A 23575-nucleotide genomic window follows, 5' to 3' on the forward strand; every position below is an offset into this window, starting at 1 on the left:
CCCTTGAACAACATGGGTTTGAACTGCATGGGGCCACTTATATGTAGATTTTCTTCTACCTCTGTCACTTCATGAGACAGCAAGACCAACCCCTCCTCTTCTTTCTTCTCAGCCTACTCAATATGAAGATGATGAGGATGAAGACCTTCATGATGACCCACTTCTACTTAGTGAATAGTAATATATTTTCTTTTCCTCTTCGTTATGATTTTCTTTCGCTTACTTTATTGTAAGAATACAGTATATAATATATAAAATATGTGTTAATTGGCGGTTTATGTTATAGATAAGACTTCTGATGAACAGTAGCCTATTAATAGTATTTTTTTTTTGAGGAGTCGAATGTTACGCATGAATTTTTGACTAACCCTCTAAGGGCAGCATTATTCAAGGGTCAACTGTATTGTTATTTCCATTTTACAGTTAAGGAAACGGAGGCATAAAGGATAAATTGCAAAATTCACACAACTAATAAGTGTCAGAAATGGGTTGCAAGCAAAGTCCTGTTAGAAAATCTACAGTCTGAATTATTGGTGCTCTACTGAGTTGTCTTTCACTGAGGTGACCATAGAATTTATCATACAATCCAGACATACTTGCAAGTGAAGGGGTCATTATTAATAATTACTCTTGGATGAAAGGTATAAACTAGAGTTATTTAATCCTGAACAAACCAGTATATACAGTCACTCTACCTTGCTCAAACCTTAGGGTCGCAAACTGGTTTCTGGTAGCTTTTAAATACAGATACAAATCTCAAATATTTAAAAAGGGACCTGAGTTTATTCATTGTTTCTTCTCTTTCTGGCTTAAAAGGGCCAAGGCTCACTGTTGCCCTCCCTGTTTTCCTGGGATCAAGTTTCTCGCTCCGTCTAAATCACAGCTGTTCATTATCAGAGCTATTTCTTTCTCTAGCTACATGGAAATGAAGCTCCAGGGAAGGATTAGATCATTAAGCAAAGGAAAACAGCAGCAATACAGCAGCACCTGCATAAATCTTATAAGGGAAAAATATAAATTAATTCTTTTTTTTCATGTTCTAGCATATCCTTAATGGTGCTGGAAATAAATCCCTTCTACTTTTCTCTCTTATAAATGAATGCCTCATCCAGAAATGAGATGATGAGGAATCAGGAGACAGTCATGGCCTAGAGACATGCAATGGGTGCTTTGGGTCCTTAATCACTCGAGTATTTAACCCCATATCCTACTTTGTCTTGTCTGTGAAACAGCTACTTGCTTCTTTCTACTGCTGCCACCAAGGATCTATTTGATTGCAACAATAACGGCTAATACCATTACTGTAGAAAGTAGACTATCTTAATGTTATAAATAAGAAAGTGGCACTTTAAGGACTGCTCTTAAAACCCCGATTCTAATGTGCAAAAACTAATTTGTTCATTGAAAATTATCCCAAGAAGGGGTGTGTAGAAATCTCCACTTCAAATGTCTCTCAATTTTAGCGTGCATCAGAATTCCCTGAAGGAGGAGCTATTAAAACACCCACACTGCTGGACCCCACCTCCAGAGCTTCTGATCAGCAGGTCTAGAATAAGACCTGAGAATGTGCATTTCAAGGAAGTTTCCAAGTGATGCTATTGTTGCTGGTCCCAGGACCATACTTTGAGAACCAGTGCCCTAGCATAAAGCTGCAGGGAAAGGAGATTTTTGCCTGTGAAAAGAAGTGAAATCTAAAAAGTGCTTCCTGGAGCAAATTAATGCAAAAGTCCATGGAATGAGATTGAAATAACCATGAACAATATTTTTTCCAGAAGTCTATTTTAAAGTCTAAACCAGGCATCAGCAAATTTTTTTCTATAAAGGGTCAAATAGCAAGTATTTTCTGTTTTCAGGCCAGATGGACTCTGTTGTAACTACTCAACTCTGTGGTTATAGTGTGAAAGCAGCCAGAGACACTACATAAAGAATGAGCATGACTATGTTGCAATAAAGCTTTACTTACAAAAACAGATGATGGCACGCTGGATTTGGCCCACTACTTGTAGTTTGTTCACCTCTGGGTTTAATGTGATAAATTACATAAGGAAACATATATTAGTCTATTAAGCCTGAGTGTGCCTGTGATCAATGAGAAACTAACCAAGTTGGAAATCTGGCTGTATAAGCCAATTTTTGATGCCTATTTTGGCTGTACAGGATTGATACAATAAGCACTCTTATTATAGAGGCAAAGAGTGGGAGACATGCACCGTTCTTGCAATTCAGTCCCTAAAACTAGCCGTTTGGGACCATTTGAAAACAAACGTGCTATGATTTGACCCTATTTTAATAGGGGTTTCACTGCACTAGTAAAATTTGCCTAGCTATATATTTAGTACATTTACTATTTGGTGCTTTGCCTAAAAGTAAAGAATATCTTTTCTGTGTAGCGGGCTAATTTATTGAGCTGTTAGTTAATTCAGATTTTGTTTTCCATTTGTTTTTCCTTCTTCTCATTTCAAAAGAGGCCACTGGGGTGTCTATTCTCAGGAGAGGTTTCTGTTGCTGGCCAGAGCTGCTAGAAAACAGAACTTGCCTGGAGAAATTTTGTAAAAAAAAAAAGGCCCAATTCCACCAATTTTCTGAAGGGGAAGAAGAGAAGGGCAAGTGTCTTTGATGGGGGAGAAGTGGGAGCAGATGAGACGCGGAGGAAATGATCTGAGCCTTGGATCGGGGGCAAGAAGGGACTCGCAGCATCCTTGCATCCTTGACAGTCAGTCGCCAGGTCTCTTCCTACTTGGCCCGTCAGTAGCATTAGACACAGTTGGCCATTTCATTCCTTCCTCTTGGAAGTACACTCTTCACTTTGGCTTCCAGACAGTGTTGAAGGAAACCAGAATATTCCATTCTAAAATATGCCTCTTTGACATAAATATTTTTATGATACAATTTTTTTAAAATTGTAGAAAGGGCTGCCTGAGCTCCGCACCGCCCCCCGCCCCCCCCCCCCCCCCCCCCCACCGCGTCACCGTTTTTTTTTTTTGAGACGGAGTCTCACTCAGCCTAGGCTGGAATGCGGTGGCGCGATCTCGGCTCACTGCAAGCTCCACCTCCTGGGTTCACGCTATTCTCCTGCCTCAGCCTCCCGAGTAGCTGGGACCACAGGCTCCTGCCACCACACCTGGCTAATTTTTTTGTATTTTTAGTAGAGACGGGGTTTCACCGTGTTAGCCAGGATGGTCTCGATCTCCTGACCTCGTGATCCGTCCGTCTCGGCCTCCCAAAGTGCTGGGATTACAGGCATGAGCCACCGCGCCCAGCCGAGCTCCCCTTTTTTACTTATAGCAAGCCACAACAATTCCTGGAGCGCTTCTGCCTTGCCTCTGTTTACCTAAAAGTAGAATTACGAAGACAAAAGGTCTTTCTACCCTCCTCACTCCCACATCTCCCACCTGAAAATAAGATAGAAGTTCTCTTTGAACAGATCTTTATCACCTCAGAGAGGAGCTAGAGTGAGGAAATCTTACTCCCCATCAATTTACCTTCCCACATTTTCCCACCTCTAGGAGCCTAGGACTGCCTTCCTCTTTGCCTTGTCCCTTTCCCAAAATGTACTGTTCTGGCCAGGCATGGTGGCTCACGCCTGTAATCTCAGCACTTTGGGAGGCTGAGGCGGGTGGATCACTTGAGGCCACCAGTTCAAGATCAGCCTGGCCAACATGGCAAAACCCTAGTTCTACAAAGAAAAAAAAAATAACTGGGTTTGGTGGAAGGCACCTGTAACCCCAGCTACTTGGGAGGCTGAGGCAGGAGGATCCCTTGAACTCAGGAGGCAGAGGTTGCACTGAGCCGAGATTGCACTACTGGGCAACAGAGCAAGACTCCATCTCAAAAACAAACAAAGAAACAAAAAAAACCCCAGAAAACTACTGTTCTTTGTTGGAAATACTGTGTAAGTAGACTTCTAAACCACTGCTTTTGAACACATCCCTTGTGTGGTGTGCACTGCATGTGTTAATAAAGTTGTTTGTTTTTCTCTTTCTCTCATTAATTTCTTTTGTTATAGAGGTTTGTCTCAGCTACAAACTTAAAAGGGTTAAAGAAAATTCTATTTTCTCCCCTTCAGTGCTCTCTCCCAGTTTCTCTCTTACCTCACTAGCTGCTCCTTCTTCCTCTTCTTTGCTATTTCCTCCTTACCTACCTGATGTCTGACACTAAGACTGTCCCAAAACTCAGTTCTTGGTTGCCTTTCCTCCCCTCCCCTTCCCTTCTCTTCTCCCCTTGTCTTCCCCACGACTCTATTTGAAATTTCGGCTCCTACTCTGCACTCCCTTTCTGCCTTCTCTTCTTTCTATCTCTCCTTAGCCCTTACCACTATTCAATACACTATATATTTTACTTATTTTCTATCTCCTCCCCTGCAAATGCAAGCTCCGTAGAGGCAGGAATTATGCAGGCAACTTGTCTGACAGGGACTGCTATGAAGTCCACCATGGCATGCTGAACCTGAAGCTGCTGAAACCTGCTGGCCAGTGATGCCAGCTGCAGCCAGGGTCCCACTGGTTTTACTTTAGCATGGGAGTACCAGAGCCACCCACTTTGCAGAGATCAAGCAAGCTTGGACAATTATTTTATCAGTGGTTACTTTGGCTGACGAAAGTTAAGAGGCTCTTTCTTAACATTCCAAGTACTCTGTAAGCACGAGAGAAGGAGCATGATCATGGAAGAGAGGCAGAGGAAGGAGGAGGGTGGGGTGAGAGAGAGACTGGGGTAGGGGGGTGGTGGTGGGGGGAGAGACAGACAGAGACAGAGAGAGACAGAGAGACTTAATAAAGATTAAGATTGACTTTACCTCATGAGGTCAGGAGATCGAGACCATCCTAGCTAACACGGTGAGTCCCCATCTCTACTAAAAATACAAAAATTAGCCGGGCATAGTGGCGAGCGCCTATAGTCCCAGCTACTCGGGAGGCTGAGGCAGGAAAATGGTGTGAATGCAGGAGGCGGAGCTTGCAGTGAGCCGAGATTGCGGCACTGCACTCCAACCTGGGCGACAGAGCCAGACTCCATCTCAAAAAAAAAAAAAAAAAAAAAAAAGATTGACTTTACCAAAAACCAGGTGGAAAGGGTCTTGGAATTGGGTTTATTTGAATAAAAGAAAATGTTTACCAAGTGACATTTCCTACATACCTAAGTTTACGAACAATAATTCATACACCTTATAAGAGTTCTTATTACTTGAATAATGAAAAAAAATAAACAAAAGAAAACAAATCCTGCTTTACATGTGCAAAAATAGAATCTAAGAATGGAAATAGAAAGATGAAGTGAACTTTCTACTTCTCCCCAAACCCTTCATGCAGGCACACCATGTTTAATTGCTGCTTATTTCTCAGCCTCCCCCAGGATTTTATAATAAATTCTAACATGCACCAGAGTCAGTGTGTACTTCCTCTGTTCTCCCTTTGGGTGGAAGAAATGCTGCTAATGAGGAAGGGCTCAGCTCAGATTTGTTTGATGACCAGAAAAGCTGACTCTTCAATCTTTTCCTCCCTGTTTTAGCACAGGCACACCTGTTTTTTCACCCTGCCTCGTTCCAGCAGGAATTGCCCAGTACCCCATGTGAACCCAGCGATGCCAAGGCTCCTTAGCCAATGAGAGTTCTTGATTCTTCTGCCTGCGATTTAGGACTTGAATGTTTGCCTGCTGGGCTGCAGCACGTGAAACTCATTACACAGCTTTGAAACCTGGCCTCCGACACAGAAGGAGAACAGCCTGTTCATGAGGAGAAGGGCTGTTTGTTTCAGCTATGGGCGCCAAAAAAGAAAAAAGAAATCAACTGTTTCCTTATTTGGCCATTTTAGGACACAAAATCTCTGTTTTCCTCATTTGCCTCAGGGGCTCACGATCCTGAGCTGGGAACTTAAGGGGTTCAAGGTTAACAAGTTTTTGGCCAGGACAGTGGCTCACGCCTGTAATCCCAGCACTTTGGGAGGCTGAGGCAGGTGGATCACAAGGTAAGGAATTTGAGACCAGCCTGGCCAATATGGTGAAACCCAGTCTCTACTACAAATACAAGAATTAGCTGGGCGTGGTGGTGCACGCCTACAGCCCAGATACTCAGGAGGCTGAGGCAGAAGAATCGCTTGAACACGGGAGGCGGGGGCTGCAGTGAGCTGAGATCATGCCACTGCACTCCAGCCTGGGTGACAGAGCAAGACTCCGTCTCAAAAATAAAATAAAAAGAAAAAAAATTTTTATTCTGTTAACAGCTATGACAACTTTATTAGTGACATCTGGGAGCACTATTTATAGTCATTTCCCAAGCCTATATGAATGATTCTTCAGTTTTACATCCACTAGTTTCAATAACTTGACATGATCTAAATAATATTTTGAAGAGAGAAATAATTACAAATCCTAAGAAGGGACTTTGAAGGGTCCTATGATAAAGTCCCTGGTTTTAAGATGATTATCTCAAGCAAATTAAAATCTCAGCTCACTCTTCTTTAAGATCCCCAGGGAATGAGACACCTTATCTTCCCTAAATATATCTCACTATAAAACTGTTGATCATGGCAGAAAACTGCTCTGTCAGCATAAGTTTTCCCCTTAATTTTATGTGTGTCTAACTTTCTAAAATTAGCCATGCATTTCTACTGAATGGAATGATCCTAATCTGGACTGAAAAGCAACCATGGGCAATTATCATTTTGAATAAATGGAGGAAAATCAATAGTTATTTCTTTTTCCATGGAAATGGAAATACTGAGGCTGTGGTGCACTGGCTGCTGTAAAATATATATCATTAGACTCTAAACACAAGATGAAAATGATTTACAACAATCATAATTCAACAGGAACACAGTCAACTTTGTCAGACTAAATGTTTTTATGCCCATGAATTGGAAGTATGCATGATGGTCTTTGCCTGTACATGTTGCTATTTATTTATCCTGAGTCTTTCTATGTCATTATTGCTTTATGATTTGTCCTTTTTTATAGCTTTTTAGTATCTAATCCCTTCTATTACATCTTTGTGTCAGGTTGGAAATCAGAGCTAAAAATAAAGCCAGGGAAATCAAATAGTGATGCTTATAATAACAAGTTATTGAGCACCTACTTGCATAGGCTAGGCATTATGCAAGGTTTTCAGAATGACAACAATGAAAAAGACACAGGCTGTGCTCTATAGGATCTCACAATCTACAGAAGATGAGAGACTGTGAAGGCAGATGGGAGACTATGAAGGCTCCATTCTACCAAAAGGAGCTGTATGTGGGAGAGGCTGATATAGAGTGCAGCAAGAGCATGGAGGATGAGGTGAATGTGGGCCCAGGAAGATACCAGGGGATGAGTTGGAGGGAATACTAGGGATGGGAGTTCTGGTAAGATTACAGAGAGGAGAAGATTTTTAATCTGAGACTTGAAGGAATGTAGGTTTTGACCAGGTACTTAGAGTGAGAAGAGAATGAAATTTTAGTAAATGTCAGAAAGAGACAAAACCACATCCAGTAGGGTATATCATTTAAGGGAAACTGTAAGTATCTTGAAATGGCTGGGACATACGATCTACATGGTGTTATGTTAGGAGAAGAAGCTACAAAAACAGATGAAAAATATGAAAGGTAGTTAGCAATGAAATAAGGAAGATATTGGGTTCCATCAAGATAACAGGTTCCTATATTATGCTAGGAACCTATTGTATCTGACCAACAACAGTAAACTTTGCTGACTTTGAGACCAAAATGCCAGTCAAACATTTGCAACCCAAATCTTTCTAATCTGAAAAGGGAGCTCAAAATTCTTCCCTGAATGTAAAAGTGTCTAAGAAGTCTTAGAATGGTGGACACCTCTCCTGTTCAGACCTACTTGTTTACAAGAACTATCCCACTCCCTGAACAACTAATTCCAATGTAGAAAAGTCTCTTTGCTGAAAAAAGGGAGGTCTTTAGCTTAAATAGGAAAATGGGTGAGATAAACATGACAAGTCAATACCAAGAAACCAGTTTCACTAAAATTTGCTCTGTTCCCTCAAAGTTATTTTTTTGGCTTCATTATTATCTTTATTGACAAAGTAACTTTTCATTAACACGCATGACAAGTATTTCAGTTACACAGCCAACTGTGTCAAGTCGTTTCATATAATGAAAAAGTAGTTTCATATAATGAAAAAGTATTGTTTTCTCCACACAAATTATTCTTTAGAGGGAAGACCCTCTAAAAGGCGGGGAAAGCTTTAAACATGTTTACTTGAGAGCACCTGAAAAATGATGTCATTACAGTCTAAAGTGAACTGATCATCAATTTGGTATTTGTGTTTTGGAAGGCCTTTCCCTTGACTGTTTGAAGCAGTAGAAAGTTTGCGTGATTGGGCTGAACAGATTGTAGCACCCACAGAAGGAAATAAGATGTTCTTGATATATAGTCATGTGTTTCATAATGACATGTTGGTCAATGACAGACCACAAATACAATGGTGGTCCCATAAGGTAATAATAGAGCTGAAAAAGTCCTATCACCTAGTGACATCTTGATGATCCTGACCCTGTGTGGGCCTAGTTTAATGAGTGTGTTTGTGTCTTCATTTTTAAGAAAAAAGTTTAAAAAATAAAAAGATAAAAAATTTTAAAGACAGAAAAAAACTCATAGAATAAGCAAATGAAGAAAATATTTTTGTATAGCTGTATAATGTGCTTATGTTTTAAGCTAAGTATTATTGCAAAATAGTCAAAAAGTTTTAAAACATTAAAAAGTTTACAAAGTAAAAAAGTTACAGTCAGCTAAGGTTAATTTAGTTTTGAAGAAATAAAATTTAAAAAATAAATTTAGTATAGCTTAATTATACAGTGTTTATAAAGTTTACAGTAGTGTACAAGAATATTCTAGCACTCACTCAGTGACTCACCCAGAGCAACTTCCAGTCCTGCAAGCACCATTCATGGTAAGTGCCCTATTAAGGTGTACTATTTGTATCTCTTATACAATGTTTTTACTATGTTTTCTATGTTTAGATACACAAATACTTACCATCATGTTACAATTGCCTACAGTATTCACTACTGCATAGTAACATGCTATACAGGTTTGTAGCCTACAAGCAATAGGCTATACTATATAGCCTAGGTGTGTACTAGGTTATACCTGCTAGGTTTGTATAAGTACACTCTATGATTGTTCATGACAAAATCACCTAATGATTCATTTCTGAGGATATAGTATCCCCATCGTTAAGCAATGCACGACAGTATATGTAACCTGTCCAGGGGAATCTTTGCTTCCTTTTCAAGTCACATGGTTTGGACCCAGAACTATTAGTCTTTGAGAGTATATTTCACTCCTTCCTAATTCCAGAGCTGCCTGGATGAAGTTCTACCATGACCTTTAACATATAGTGTTTTTTCATCTCTCTTATGGGACCGTTATGGGCCCACTGATGGAAAATTTCATGTCATGGTTATCCCAATGCATTTGATGATGGTGCAATGACCAAAAAAGATGCCAGTGATGACAATTGAACGTCCCTTTGCCTTCCCAGCCTCCTTCATATATTCTCAGGCATAGGATGACAAAGGGAAGTCCACGAGTCACATGAAGAAAGACTGTAGCCATGGGTACACGATCAGGAGGTCCTCTGCTTGCCTCCATCCCCATGCTCCTCTCCATCACCCTGTCCTATGGGTACACGATCAGGAGGTCCTCTGCTTGCCTCCAACCCCACCCTCCTCTCCATCACCCTGTCCTATGGGTACACGATCAGGAGGTCCTCTGCTTGCCTCCAACCCCACCCTCCTCTCCATCACCCTGTCCTATGGGTACACGATCAGGAGGTCCTCTGCTTGCCTCCAACCCCACCCTCCTCTCCATCACCCTGTCCTATGGGTACATGATCAGGAGGTCCTCTGCTTGCCTCCATCCCCACGCTCCTCTCCATCACCCTGTCATATTTCTTCCTAATATTGTTTCTCCACCATCTTGCAACTAACCACCATCTTCTTCCCAAAGTTTTGCTTGGTGACTCATTCCAACCGAATCAATGCTCAACCTATATTTGGCACAGAGTTGGTGCTCAAATAGTTGCTGAATGAAATAATGACCCTCAAACTCTCCAAGGTAACAAAACTTTAGGGGAGCCTTTTTAAAAAAAATGAGATAATGCTTCCATGTGTAGGATGAAAGGAGAAAGTATTTTGGAATTATGTCAGCCTAGGTTTGCACCCAGCTGTCCCACTAATTGGATTTAAGGCAAAGGCTTAACCTCTTGGAGGTGCCATTTCATCAACTGTATAAAAGGAAGATAATAATCCCTATCTTGAAGGGTTTTTGTGAGTATTAAAAGAGATAGTATATATGAAAATGCCTAGCATAGTGCTTGGAACCTAAATAAATGCTCATTCCTTCCTAGTAGTATCCCAGTAGTGCTGCCAAGCTGTTCTATATGGTATCTTTAGGATGATAAATAATAGGGAGTAACTAATTTCTGATGTGGTTGAATGTCAGAAGAGATAGAGATAAAACAACAGTCATAGGGAGTGATACTGTTAGGACATTATAAAGGAAATGAAGACTTCTGTGGTTAATTTCTTGGAGTTTAAGAAGAAATTCACATTTGCCATTAATTATACTTACCAACTGAGTCTAACTGGCAACTACCCCAAAATGAATAAAACAAGCGGGAGTCAAGAGAGAAAAACGGCAGGCATCCTGTCAAAAAATAAAATCTTTGAAATTTCTACACCCTGTGGTTGCATACACATTTTATTAAAGCAGATGGATTACCCAATTTACATAAATTTATATACGTGATGGCAACTCAAGTTGCACAGTGAAACCTATGTAGAGCATCACCCAGCCCTTCTGCACCAGCTATATCTTTTCTCATCACTCCTTCAACTGGACAGGTCCTTAAAAATCATAGCTCTTTGCTGGAGGAAGTATCATTCTTTATTCTTTCCAGCCTAGATAGCTTCTGTGGTGTGGAAAGGGTCAAATGAGTTAATATCTGTTAAGTGCTTGTATTGATGCTTAGAACTTAGTAAAATCTCAAGAAATCTTAGTTGTTGTTATATTAATGATAATTATGAATCTTCCAATTCTGTGTTTTACAGGAGAGGATAGGAATTGAATTCTTTCCTTCCCTCCTTTTAATAACATTTTCCTGATTTCTAGAGAAATAAGTGTTCTAGTTTCAAGTGTTTAGCTACATTTGACTTAAAAGAACTATCCATTTAGAGGCTAATCTACCCAGTTTCTTTTCTTTTTAAAAGAGGAATTGAAACAAAGCTAACATGTTACTCAACATGCATAATATTATTAATTGGACTGATTCCTCTTTCTCTTTCTGGCCAAGGTATAGATATAAATATATCTACATCTATATCTACATATCTTCCAAAAAAGTCATCAAAACCATTTCAGTATAATTGGCAGGTTTCCTATCAATTTGGTTATTGTTTCCCAAACTAGGAGATAAACTTAATGGTAATATCATATTTCTGGAGTTGCTAAGCAAGCTAGCCTTCGGTCAGATGGTCTCAGAGGAGGACCCCATGAGTATGAACAGCTCTGCTCTGCCTTCATTTCGTTCCTTCCTCAGAGACAGCATTAAGGGAAGATCCCAAATCCTCAAGTTAGGTCTCTAGACCCTAGCTTCCTAGGATCAAGCTAGACTTTGAGAGCAGCCTCAATTGTGGCAAATATTGAGAAGTAGGAGTTTGGCAGCTGGTAGCTGGCTGGTGAGAGGCATGTAGGAACTCACCCACTTTTCATGAAACATCAACATCACTTGGTTATATGTCAGCACCCATACCCTGGCAAAGCTACCTTCTCATAAGAATGTACTCACTGGGGAAAATGCAAAGCAATATCCCTTGAAGCACAGACTCTAAGGGTTGGTTCCTCTGGATTCTCAATAGTTTGTAAAATGGCCAACCAAGAGCAACTACTGTACGTTTTCCAGAGAGTTCCTAATTAATGTGTTTCTGAGGACATAAATTCGGCTTTTAAGCACATACTCCCCAGGCCATTCTACCACTGTGTATGGCAATTAGATTGCTGGCTTAATACTATCAGCAAAGTTTCAAATAGACAACACCACAAACCCTCCTGGAAATTTAGCACAAGCACTTGTTAATGGAACCAAGCACAACATTGGCTTAGCTATGTCTTTCCTGCAGAGTGAATGGCATGCTGGTATTTTCAGCTTATTCTCCCCCCAATTATCAAACTCTAATGAACAAAAAATTAAGTAATACTTTAGTGAAGGTCAATCAAGGTGAGATTAGTGGTAATATGGTTAAAAATGGAAATCTCTCGATAGCAGGTATGTGTTATGTCCCCAGATTGTCTCAATATTTTCTTAATTACCCTTCAGGACACAATAGAAAAAAAATGGTCTTAAGGGGGAAAATTAGGAATAAAAAGTAAAACTAAGGTAGTGACACAAGGCTGGGCAAAGAAGAGCAGACAAGGAGTTTAGAGTTCAGGTTCAGATAAAAGCTCTACCAGGGTAATTCACGTAATGAATTTAGTCAGAACATGTGACTGATTTTTTACAAGTGGCTTTCCTATCTGCAAGATGAAAGCAATGAGCTAAGTGATGCTCATTGTCTGAATTCCTGTAGCACTTTGTATTACTAAAGGGCACTTAGCGTCTACTGCTTTGTACTGTTCACAATAGCAAAGACATGGAATCAACCCAGGTGCTCATCAGTGGTGGATTGGATAAAGAAAATGTGACACATATACACCAGGGAATACTATGCAGCCACAAAAAAGAATAAAATCATTATGTCCTTTGTAGCAACATGGATATAGTTGAAGTTGGAGTCATTATCCTAGGCAAATTAACATAAAAACAGAAAACCAAATATCACAAGTTCTCACTTATAAGTGGGAGCTAAATCTTGGGTGCATACAAACATAAAGACAGAAATAATAGACACTAGGGACTCCAAAAGGAGGCAAGGGCTGAAAATCTTCCTATTGAGTACTGTGTTCATTATCTGGGGTGGTGGGATCAATAGAAGCCCAAACCTCAGCATCATGATTGTAACAAAACTGTACCTGCACCTCCTGAATCTAAAATAAAAATTAGAAAAAAAAACAACAACACTTGCTGCTTTATAATGCGGCTCTTTGCATACAGAGAGGCTGTAGAGCACAGTGGTTGAGGTATGGGCTAAGATGCATACTTCTTGAGTGTGCTATTTACTAGCAGTCTGACCTTGTGCCTCTTTGTGCTTCATTTTCTTTCTGGTAAATGGGAGTAATAAAGGTATCCCCTTAAGGATTGCCATAAGAACTAAATCAGTTATTTCTTGTAAATTGTTTACAATAGCACTCAATCAACACTAGTTGTTATTAACTTATTTGTAAGACTAAGCTCTTCAAGTATACAGCTATACCTTATTTATCTTGCTACCCCTACAGTGCCTTGAGCATTACAGATGTGCAAGCAAATACAGTAGAGAAAGCGCTTAATAAAAAGTACTGTCAAGAGAAGACATAACAGAGAGCAGTCACAATTTACTTTAAATGACAGATATTTTGAGTTCTTATTTTTGCCACATCTTAAAAAGCTGAAGAAGTTTGACATGTGTTTAGCTTCCACATGAGGTGTCTTAGAAGTACAGTGGGGTGGAGTACAGAGATAAGCACGTTTTTCACGGTGAGCACACAGACAATACTGACCATGAAACCAGCGGTATATGAGCTGCACCATAACGGGTGGTAGGACACTGGGGAAAGGGAAAGGGAGCTGGACTTTGGGGTGCCTAGGAACATGATGAAGGAGCACGATGGACAATTTTAGCACCACTAGATTGTTCTCATGATATGGATGTAAACATGGGACATTTTCAGTATCTCCAATATAATAGTATATCTGGTTACAGCTAAGAATTGGGAATACACCTAGGCTTTTAGTCATTCACCAACCCTAAAGGGGGAAAATAATTTTGATTCTGATTTCAGCCATTATAAAATGTAAGCATCAAATCTGTTACATTGGTCTCATCAGTTTTATACACATCCTTTATATGTGATTTGAAAATACTGTTCTCTCTAATGTCCTTAACCAGCCTCTCTTATGTTTCCTGACTTGACTCTTTCCTTTTGTTTTAAAAGGAGTAGAGGATTGCCAGAAGTAAGCAAGAGAAAGGAAGGTATGTCAAACACAGCTGTGGGGGCACTTGACCTACAGGTCAAGAATGATATTCATACCCTTGAGGGAGAAAGGCACCCAACTCCTAGGCCCTGTGAATAGACTACTTTTGAAAGTTTTCTTCCCTTCCCTCTCTCCCTTCCTGCTTCCCTCCCTCTTTCCCTCCCCCTCCCTTCCTTTCCTTTTCTTTCTCTTTTCGTTATAAAAGCAATATTTTCTCATTGTAAAAAATAACATCAAGCAATTTTTAAAGGTATAAAGTGAAAAGTGTCACTCCCTGTATTTTTTCTCCCACCTCGAGTCTCACTCCCTGGAAACTGTAACTAATCAATGTTCACCTGTGTCCTTTCAGGTATTTTTATAAGTATATATATGTAAATTTAAGAAAATATAATATGATTATACTGAACATACAGTTGTACTATGTACAACTTTTAACTTGAGAAAAGAAAAAACATACCCTTGAATATCTTCTATATGAGCCCAACAGAGGTATTACATTATTCACAATGATTTCAGAATATTTCACTATATATTGACATATAATTTGTTTAACTAGTTGCTTGCTGATGAATCTTTAGGCTATTTCCATTTTATTACTGTAAACAATATTGTGGAAAATATATGTAAAATGAATTCCTAGAAGTAAAATTATGGGGCTAAAGGGTACATACATTTCATATTTAATAGAGGCAGCCAAATTGTCTGCCAAATAAGACTGCCCTATTTATGCACCCACAATAAATGTGTAAGTACATATTTCTATAGATACATAATGACACTCAATATTTTTAATCTTTGGCTTTTGCCAATTTGATAGGTTAAAAAAATTGTTTTAATTTTCATTTATTCAATTATGAATGAAGTTGAGCACTTGTATTTTCTTTCTTATGATCTTCCTGTGGATAGATTTTGCTCACTTTCCTATAAGGATTTTAATATTTTTCTTTTTGATTTGTAGATACTCTTGGCATATTATGGAAATTAGCTCTTTGTCATTGTTGTGAATATTTTCTTTGCATTGCCACTTGTCTTCTGCATTTGTTCACTGTATTTTCTAATAGGGTTTTTTAACAGTTAGTTTATTTTTCTACCGAAACTTAGCTTGTGTGAATGAAAAAGTTACAATAGCTATGAGTTTGATATTATGAAATGATAGAGGAAAAAGATGTTAAGCCAGAAGCTGAGCCAAGAAATTGTTTTACAAGAGTACAGCGAGAGAAAAGGCAAGGTATATTTTCAAGGTGCTTGCTTGTGGTTTCACTAAATCTGTAAGACAACAGATACTCCTAGGCTTTGTTCACTTAACAAGATGGAAAGGAAATCTCAGCTGTCTATAGAGCTACCATTTAGGTTTCATTGAATAATGCAAGCTAAAACTATATTAAAAAATCTAACTAGAGTTGGATTCTCTGTATCTTGATCTCTAAAACAAAGTGACCCAGTTCACTATTTATTAAGAGAACTCTAGCTAGTAATTATCTTTTCATAATTGTCGTCAGCAAACACATCCAATTATATATTTACTGGCATTCCAAAGGCTTCAAGAGCCCTTCAGGACTGTCTACATCTTGCCAAATCATTAGTTATCACTTAGGTGTTATTAAAGTATAAGAATGTCAAGTTAGATAATTGGTATAAGAATCCTTTAAATCCCTCACAAACTCATCTGCTCATCAGAGTCTCCTAAAATGTTTCAACAGAGTCAGAGGATGGCTGCTTTTATTCCCTAAGACAGGTCTCTTGTTCTTTTCCCCCAAGAGGGCCAAGACCCAGTTATAACTTTTTTTTCTAGGATAGATTTGAGAGGCTGGCCAACCTCCATTCTACCACCTGCCACCAAGATTACTGGCATGTGTAGATGACATTAGAATCATCTTCCACGATTCATCTTAGAAGCTTTAACATCAAAAGTACAGTGTCATAGAAACACTTCTATTTATTTTTAATATTTTGGAACTTAAAATGTTACCAAGTGATGTGTAACAAAATATGTGGTAAAGGATCCATTAGAGAATGCACATGCATTAATGCATGGTGCTGCATATGCAATTATTATTTTGAGGCTAAGGGGGATCTGTTTAGGTTTGTTAACTTAAAAAGTTAACTAAACCAGGATGGTCTAAAATAATCCATATCTTTTTAGGCAGTTTGTCTTAATCTGATTTCCAGAGTTAGTGCAAGACTTATCACTAAAAAGCTCACAGGTAAAGAGCAAAAGGGCAAGATATGACTTGCAGCTGCAGGAGCTATTTATGAGTGAGGTTCTTCAATGAGCACGTTAGAATACACAGACATATCTTATTTATGAGTGGCAGATACATTTTATCTCATGTGCCAACTCCAGCCAACTCTTAATGACCATCTGTCTCTCAATATCTAGTCTTCCTTTCCTTCACACTGATAGGATTTTAGCTGGCTATGCGTTTGTCCAGGATAAAGACTACATATTTCTAATTACCTTTTAGTAAGGTGTTAGCATGTGACAAAATACTGACACATAAGATGTGAGCTAAAATGGTGTGTGTGACTTCCTCACAGTGCCTTTGAAAGGAAGGGCAGGGCCTCCCCTTGCTCTTTTTTCCTGATTGCTTCTGGCCAGAATGTAGATGTGACGGTGGGCTCTCATGGACCATGCAAACAGGAATGCCAGAGCAAAGGAGATGAAATGAGTCCTCACAGGAGTGAGGCACCCACATCAGAGCTGAACTCATGTTCAGAGTAACATATGAATAGGAAAAATTCCTGTCTCATTGAAGCACCTATTATTTTGAGTCATTGTTACTGAGGCAGAACCCGTGTCCTAACTAATGCTTTATGCTTATGAGGTGTATCGAGACTCAGCGGGGAAAGTGTCATGCTAGGTTGGCAGTGTTGGGTAAGAGACCTGAAGATCTCCTGCCAATCTAATCTCTTACATGAATACACAAGTTACTCCAAAATGGAAAACTCCCCAGAAGGAATTCTCATTAGAAACTCATACCTTCCTTTTGTCATCTTCCTGTCTGTCTGTGCTACTACAGACCACCCAGTCTTGTCCTCTCTTTATTTAGTATAAATGCAAATAAATGAGACTTATCTAACCATCATAATAAGAATAAAAATAAATATGTCATATTTATTATATATTGTTTATTCATATATATAATCTTTAAAAAGAGCTTCCCAGGAAACTACATGTTTATTTCAATCATGTTGACATTACTAAAATATTTTTGGTGTTTTTTTGGAACTGATATATCTGTTATAATAAAGTGACTGGGTCAAGTGACTTAAACTCTTTTTTGAACATTTGTTGTGCACCACATTAACGTCAGTGTTGGCGTCAGAGATATTGGTAAATTTATTGAGGATGTCAGTGGTGCTCGCTAGATAACCTCTGTCAGATTCCCATGACAAATTGTCTTCATTATTTAACAAAAGAAAACTGCTAACACATATAGGGTTTTTACTACATAGTCCAGGGAAATGAAAGACATATACCAGAAATGGAATGTGAATTTTTGAAAAGCATGATTCATGAATTTATTCATTCACTCAAGATTTATATTAGCCCCCTGGCCTATTTTCAAAATAATTCTCGGTAATTTATAGATTATATGTTAGAGTTCTCTTTGCATTCAATTTAGTAACTCTTTATTCTGCTAGAAACTTGATTTATTAAATGATATCCTGAGCAATGCCCTCAAGCTAGAAGGCTGTCCAGGGACCCGCAGGTAAAGCACCCACATTTCTGGGCCCTTGCCTCTCCCCAAAGTCAGCTAATAACTGTGGACTGTAGGATTTCTCTGAGCATCAAGGACTCTGACAGGAAGGTGCTCAGCTTTGAGCACATTTCTGGAGTCCCTTAGCCTGAAACACATAAAGCAGTGGTGCTAAGAATGGGTGCTGCCGAATCAGAAATTCTGATCTGATTTACTTCATGAGTTAGTTCTGCCCGTTAAGCAAGTCTGTGTGTCTCTTCCCATGAAACAGCCTCCTACAGCTATTATGGAAGAAGGTCAATTCAAGTATATTTAGTTTTCAAATATGCTGAGAGCTCTAATACAGACAATGACTTTTGTCCTCATCTGGGAGAGAACAGATTTAAGATTCAGTGCAAGTGAAATTAGATATGAGGAAGAACTTCCCAATAGCAAGTGGCATTAGGATTTCAAGGAGGTACCAGGGCTGATGTCCAGCTTGCTGTGGATTTAGGACACCAGAGCCTTCACAGGTTTGTTAAATACATATTTTGAATCTCACTGCCATTCACTAGTAACATTTCCTTTACATATGTCTTTACACTTATATAGGCTACCTTAGAAGGGTATGGTCCTGACAAGTGAGGAGAGGGTTATGGGAAAGATTTAGGAAAAACAAAAAGAAAACTCAGGGTAACATGCTCCGAGTAGTGTTTCCTAAGAGATGTTGTTGGTGTCTGGGCCAGACTATTCTTCATGTGAGACTGTCCTGCATATTGTAGGATGTTAACATTCCTGGCCCTTCTCCCATGCCATTAATAAGCACCAGAAATTGTGACAACCCCAAATCCCACCCCTCACATTTTAAAATGTCTCCCAGGGGAGGCACATAATCATAGATAAATAGGTGTGTTGGCTTAGGAACTTTATAATAAAACATATTTTTGCAGATATTTCTAAATACCAATATCCTCAAATACCAAATTTGATTATATTTTATGAATCCAGCAATCCTTTCTGCTACTTGTTTACTTAGAAATGCTAAGCCCATTTTAATCTGCTGCTTTAGAGAAAGGTACTCTAGGTGGCTTCATCAGATGAGACCACACTCAAATGTCAGATATTACTCTAGGGCAAAGAAAAAAACAGAGCTTCAAATTCTCCTCCAAGCAAACTTTGAAAGTAGCAAAAGCACTGGTTATGGAAATCAAAACCTACCCAGACACTCCATCAATTAATACTGCAAAATAGGTATATCTGTAAGGTCTGCCATGGGGAAATAATCCCTTAGACTAGATTACATATGACATAGATTTCACTTTCAAGTAGGGAGATAACAAAGTCAGAAAATTCTAGCCTCATAATGAAATTTCCTATACCCAAGGTTGATGTTCATAATATAATTAGATGTGCAATCCAAATAAAGTTTCCATTCAGCCTAACCTAAAATACAATTCAAAGACAAAGGAATAACACTTCAATCAAATGGAGCCTGCAGACAACTAGATTTCTGTCCTCTTCTTCTTCTAATCTTTTTGAATAAAATGGTAAATTACAAGAAAAAAATCTGATATTGACAAATCTAATATTTCAAGATATAGTCTCGGTCAATTCATACTCAGCTCAAGTTCCTACACCACCTCCAACAAGTAGAGTACTCAAAAATCCTAATGCCATTTATGACTACTCTAAGACACTGATACAGCTTGGATTTTTAAAGAAAGCTTAATTTTTCTCTATTATTCTCTGTTTACTGAGGCAGGAGGGACAACTACAGTTTAGAATATATTTCTTATTGCTGCAGTGACTAAGAAATTAATTACTCTGTAACAAATAATAGAGGCATAGTGATATGCAGCAGAATCTAATTTTAAGCCTCCACTTTTCCCTTTGAACCTTTCTGTAACTAAAGAGAGTATAAGACTTCTCTTTAAAAAGCAGAGCCAGGTTATGATTTGTTATAGGACATTTTTTTGTTTGTTTATTTTTTGTTTTTGAGACAGAGTCTCGCTCTTGTTGCCGAGGCTGGAGTGCAATGGTGAATTCCTGACCTCAGGTGATCCGCCCACCTTGGCCTCGCAAAGTGATGGGGTCACAGGCGTGAGCCACTGCGCCGAGCCCGTTATAAGACATTCTGATGAACACCTTGGGCTCTGATGGGCTTTGAGAAAGAAGGTCCAAGTCTCAGATTGGAACCTATGGCAGTGAGGCTGTGTAGACATGGCACATGGCACTGAACCACCAAAAAGGCAGGAAAGGAATCAATGTTTTTGAACCGCCACATGACAGAATCATATGTCGACTCCTTTAATCACAACGACTCCTTTAATCACAACTCCATCTGTAAGCTAGGGAATTGTTATCCCTAGCTTACAGATGGAGAAACAAAGTCAAATACAGTAACTTGCCCAAGGTCACAGAGCCCTGACAATCTCAACTCCCAGGCTACCTGCCACTGTTACTTTATGCCACTAGCAACAGACAAAGACTTCCTCTTCTCCCAAAAGTTATACTCTTCTCTTTAAACCCTTAAAAGAAAGTCACAATTGCTGAAGATCTTTCTAATCTTGAATTCTAAGAATTGCAATGTAATATTCATTTTAAATAGTTTTTGGCTAGGTTAAAGTCGAATTTGCAACAAGAAAAGATGACTGTTAAATCTTTAAGATAAATTTCAGCATGCAATAGTGTATTTCTTAATTTTTATTTTTTGAAAGAATTGTTAAAAAATTCTTAGACTAATATTTGCCATGGTGCTGCTACTGTGTTAAGGAAATATTTTTAAGATCTAGCCTATGTGTGGCCAACATTGGTTTAAAAAATGCTTTCGTACTGGAATATTTACAAAAGAAATGATATGCTGTCTGGATTTCCTTCAAAATTATTCAGAGGTGGAAGTAGGTGGGTGTATGGATAGAGAAAACAAGATTGGCCAAGGGCTGATAAATATACAGGCTGGATGATAGCTATAGGGTGGCTATAATAACATTCTTTAATAATAACAATTTTATAAGAATTTTAAAATCTTATCAGGATACATAGATGCTACTTTCTGGAGTAGTCCCTTGGTATCCACTCTTTAAGCTAACACATGTTTATTGAGCAGCTACTATGTTTCCAGCAATATATTAAGTTGGTCGAACTTATATAAACATCTGAACAGTAAAATAAATATTAAAAATTATTTATTATGAACCTGTTGACTTAAACACTTTAAAGGTGTGAGTCACTTTTGATAATTTACTTAACGATCTCTCTGTACATCAATCTATTCTTTTAGATTAATGATTTTATGTTCTTTTAAATGTCAGGCATAACATTTTTTTCATTCATAGACACTGATGGTACTTCAGGGATACAGATATACAGAGAATAAATCAGTTTCTTTCTCTTGCCTCTCCATCTCTCTTTCCTACTTGCCAGGTAAAATCCCAGATTGATGCCTATTCTACCACTGTAATTGAACATGGCTGGAAAAAACCATACAACTCTGATGATTCATGCTGCTTTAAATTTACAACCACAAATACCAACTGTGCTGCATGAGAATTCTAAATTTTCCTAGTCTGTTCATTCTCCCAGTCTCTAAACTGACTGTAGTTGTTTTCTGTCCCTAATCTTCAACACCTTCTCCTCTTACACACTCCTAGCCAATAACCTCCTGTATTATTTTATGTAGATATAGAAGCTATGTTTAGATAATCACCTTATCTTTCCACCAGAAAGTGTCCCTTCCTACCCACATCTGTGCCCGTAATTCTCTGCTTTTCCTCCTGTTCTTCATTTGCGTATGTTCTTTATTTCTGTGTGGAATCTCACCGCTTCTCAAAAACTTTGTACAAATTCCCTAGAGACTAGTCCTCAGCCCCTTTCTTTTCTGTAAACACTCCTTAGGGGCTTTCATGTTGTCCCATTGTTTTAAGGATACAGTGGTGTCTCAAAGGATGACCATGCATCACCCTTGAAGTGTCTATTCCTTACCCTGAATGCTCAATTCAATAGCAAGCCCTCTTGAGCTCTATTTTCAAAATATATCTTAGGACAAAGATTTTATAATGCCATTTATATGAGGTACCTAAAATAGGTAAATGCATAAAGATAGGGAGTAGAAGAGTGGCCACTAGGGGTTGGGGGAGGGGGTAATGAGTAATGGGGAGTTAGTGTTTAATGAGTACAGAGTTACAGTTTGGAATGGTGAAAACATTCTGGAGATGAATGGTGGTGATCATTGCACAAAAACAATGTGAATATATTTAAGGAAACTGAAATGTACACTTAAAAATCATTAAAATGGTAAATTCTAGGTTATGTATATTTATTTTACCACAATTTCAAAAACAAAGCTTTGTTTTCTGTGTATGTGTGTGTGTATATGTGTGTGTGTGTGAGTGTAAGTGTGTGTGTGTTCCCCAAAGTAAGTCCCCTGGTATTTGGGTCTGTTCCTCTCTCCTACTTTGTACCCCAGACTTCTCCCTAACTGAGTCCTTGCTTGTCAATATGCCCATGTGTCACTACCTGCCTTGACAATCTAGCAAGGGCCCGGTGTTTTCATGAATGGGATGTGATGTGTCCCTGACAATCTACCCCAAAACTAGCATCTGATGGTGGCTTCTCCAGCATCTCCGGCATCCTGACCATCTGCCGTGGCCTGCTCTTCAGCTCTGCACTGCTGGCACGGAGGCTAGGCTGCTGTCCATGAGCCTCTCTGGGCTTCCTTCCCCTGCAGTGTTCCCCCCGACCCCATGCACACACATGTACACACACACGCACACACACATGCAAAATCCAACCACTTTCTACTACCTCCACTGCTGCCATCCTTCTTCAAACCAGTTATCTCTCAGCTGCATTATTGCAATAGCCTCCTGAAGGCATTTCCTTGTTTTTAATCTTGCTCTCTACCTCAGTCTAATCTCTACGTACAATAGCAGAGTGATGTTGTAAATAATAAAGGAGATCCTGTAATGTCCCAGATCCAGTCTTGGTTAGAGTAAGCTCCAACTCTTTACCAAGCTTTCCTTGCTCCTCACTGAACACCTGGTGGCTTAGTTCCTGCTTTCACTCTCCACAGAATGCTCTTTCACAGCCAGCCGCTTGCTTCATTCAGGTTGTTGGATAAATGATACCTCCTCATAGAGGTCATTCCTGATCACCTAATGGAAACTGTCCTCCCAATGCACACGTGTGCATGCACACAAGTGCACAGATAGGTGCTTTACTCTGCTTTATTTTTCTCGAAAGCACTTTTTAAAAACTATCAGCCATCACACAGTTAGTCGTTTTCTTACTTATTACTATGGTTGCCCCCTTTGATGTAGGCTCAGTGAATTGTTCATTGCTGCTATTCTAGACCTTAAGCATGACTGGTACTTAATAGGAATTCGATAAGTATTTATTTACTAAAGGAATGACTGAAATTGTTCCTTGCATATTAAATTTGAAGTTTAAAAAACTGTAGATGGAAGAGCATTATGAGGCAGGTAACTGCTCATGTCTGAAAGGCTTCTCTTTTATAAACAAAGCCCATCACTAACTGATGATGATGTTTCAGTCCTGACTGTTGGCTGAAGGAATGCAATGGGAGAAGAGGGACAATGAAAGTCAGAGTGTGGAGAAAAAGGTCGAACACTGTTGCTTGGAGTATGTTTTCAGTGATCATTGTCATGTTGATGAAAAAGCATTTATGAGTCTCCTGAACAGGATTCACTTAATGTTTAGGGGAAATATTCTTCAGAAGATTATACCATTTATGTAAGAAAACAGGCTCGTTGATAGGATACTACAGTAT

At 39.0% G+C, this 23575-nt stretch overlaps 1 protein-coding gene across 12 annotated transcripts in view; it reads right to left on the reverse strand.

Annotated features, from left to right (window-relative positions):
* TRPM3 (transient receptor potential cation channel subfamily M member 3) overlaps positions 1-23575 on the reverse strand; it is a 585468-nt gene that overhangs the window by 255158 nt on the left and 306735 nt on the right. For 5 of the 12 annotated variants that reach the window (XM_024252051.3, XM_024252049.3, XM_054520037.2 and 2 more), the window contains exon 7: positions 10570-10644. The exons of the other annotated variants lie outside the window; for them this stretch is intronic. In XM_024252051.3, the coding sequence (XP_024107819.3) occupies positions 10570-10644 (75 nt within the window). The remainder of the gene's footprint in view (positions 1-10569; positions 10645-23575) is intronic. 12 annotated transcript variants of the gene reach the window in all.

Source organism: Pongo abelii, chromosome 13, assembly GCF_028885655.2.
Source record: "Pongo abelii isolate AG06213 chromosome 13, NHGRI_mPonAbe1-v2.0_pri, whole genome shotgun sequence".
NCBI lineage: Eukaryota > Metazoa > Chordata > Mammalia > Primates > Hominidae > Pongo > Pongo abelii.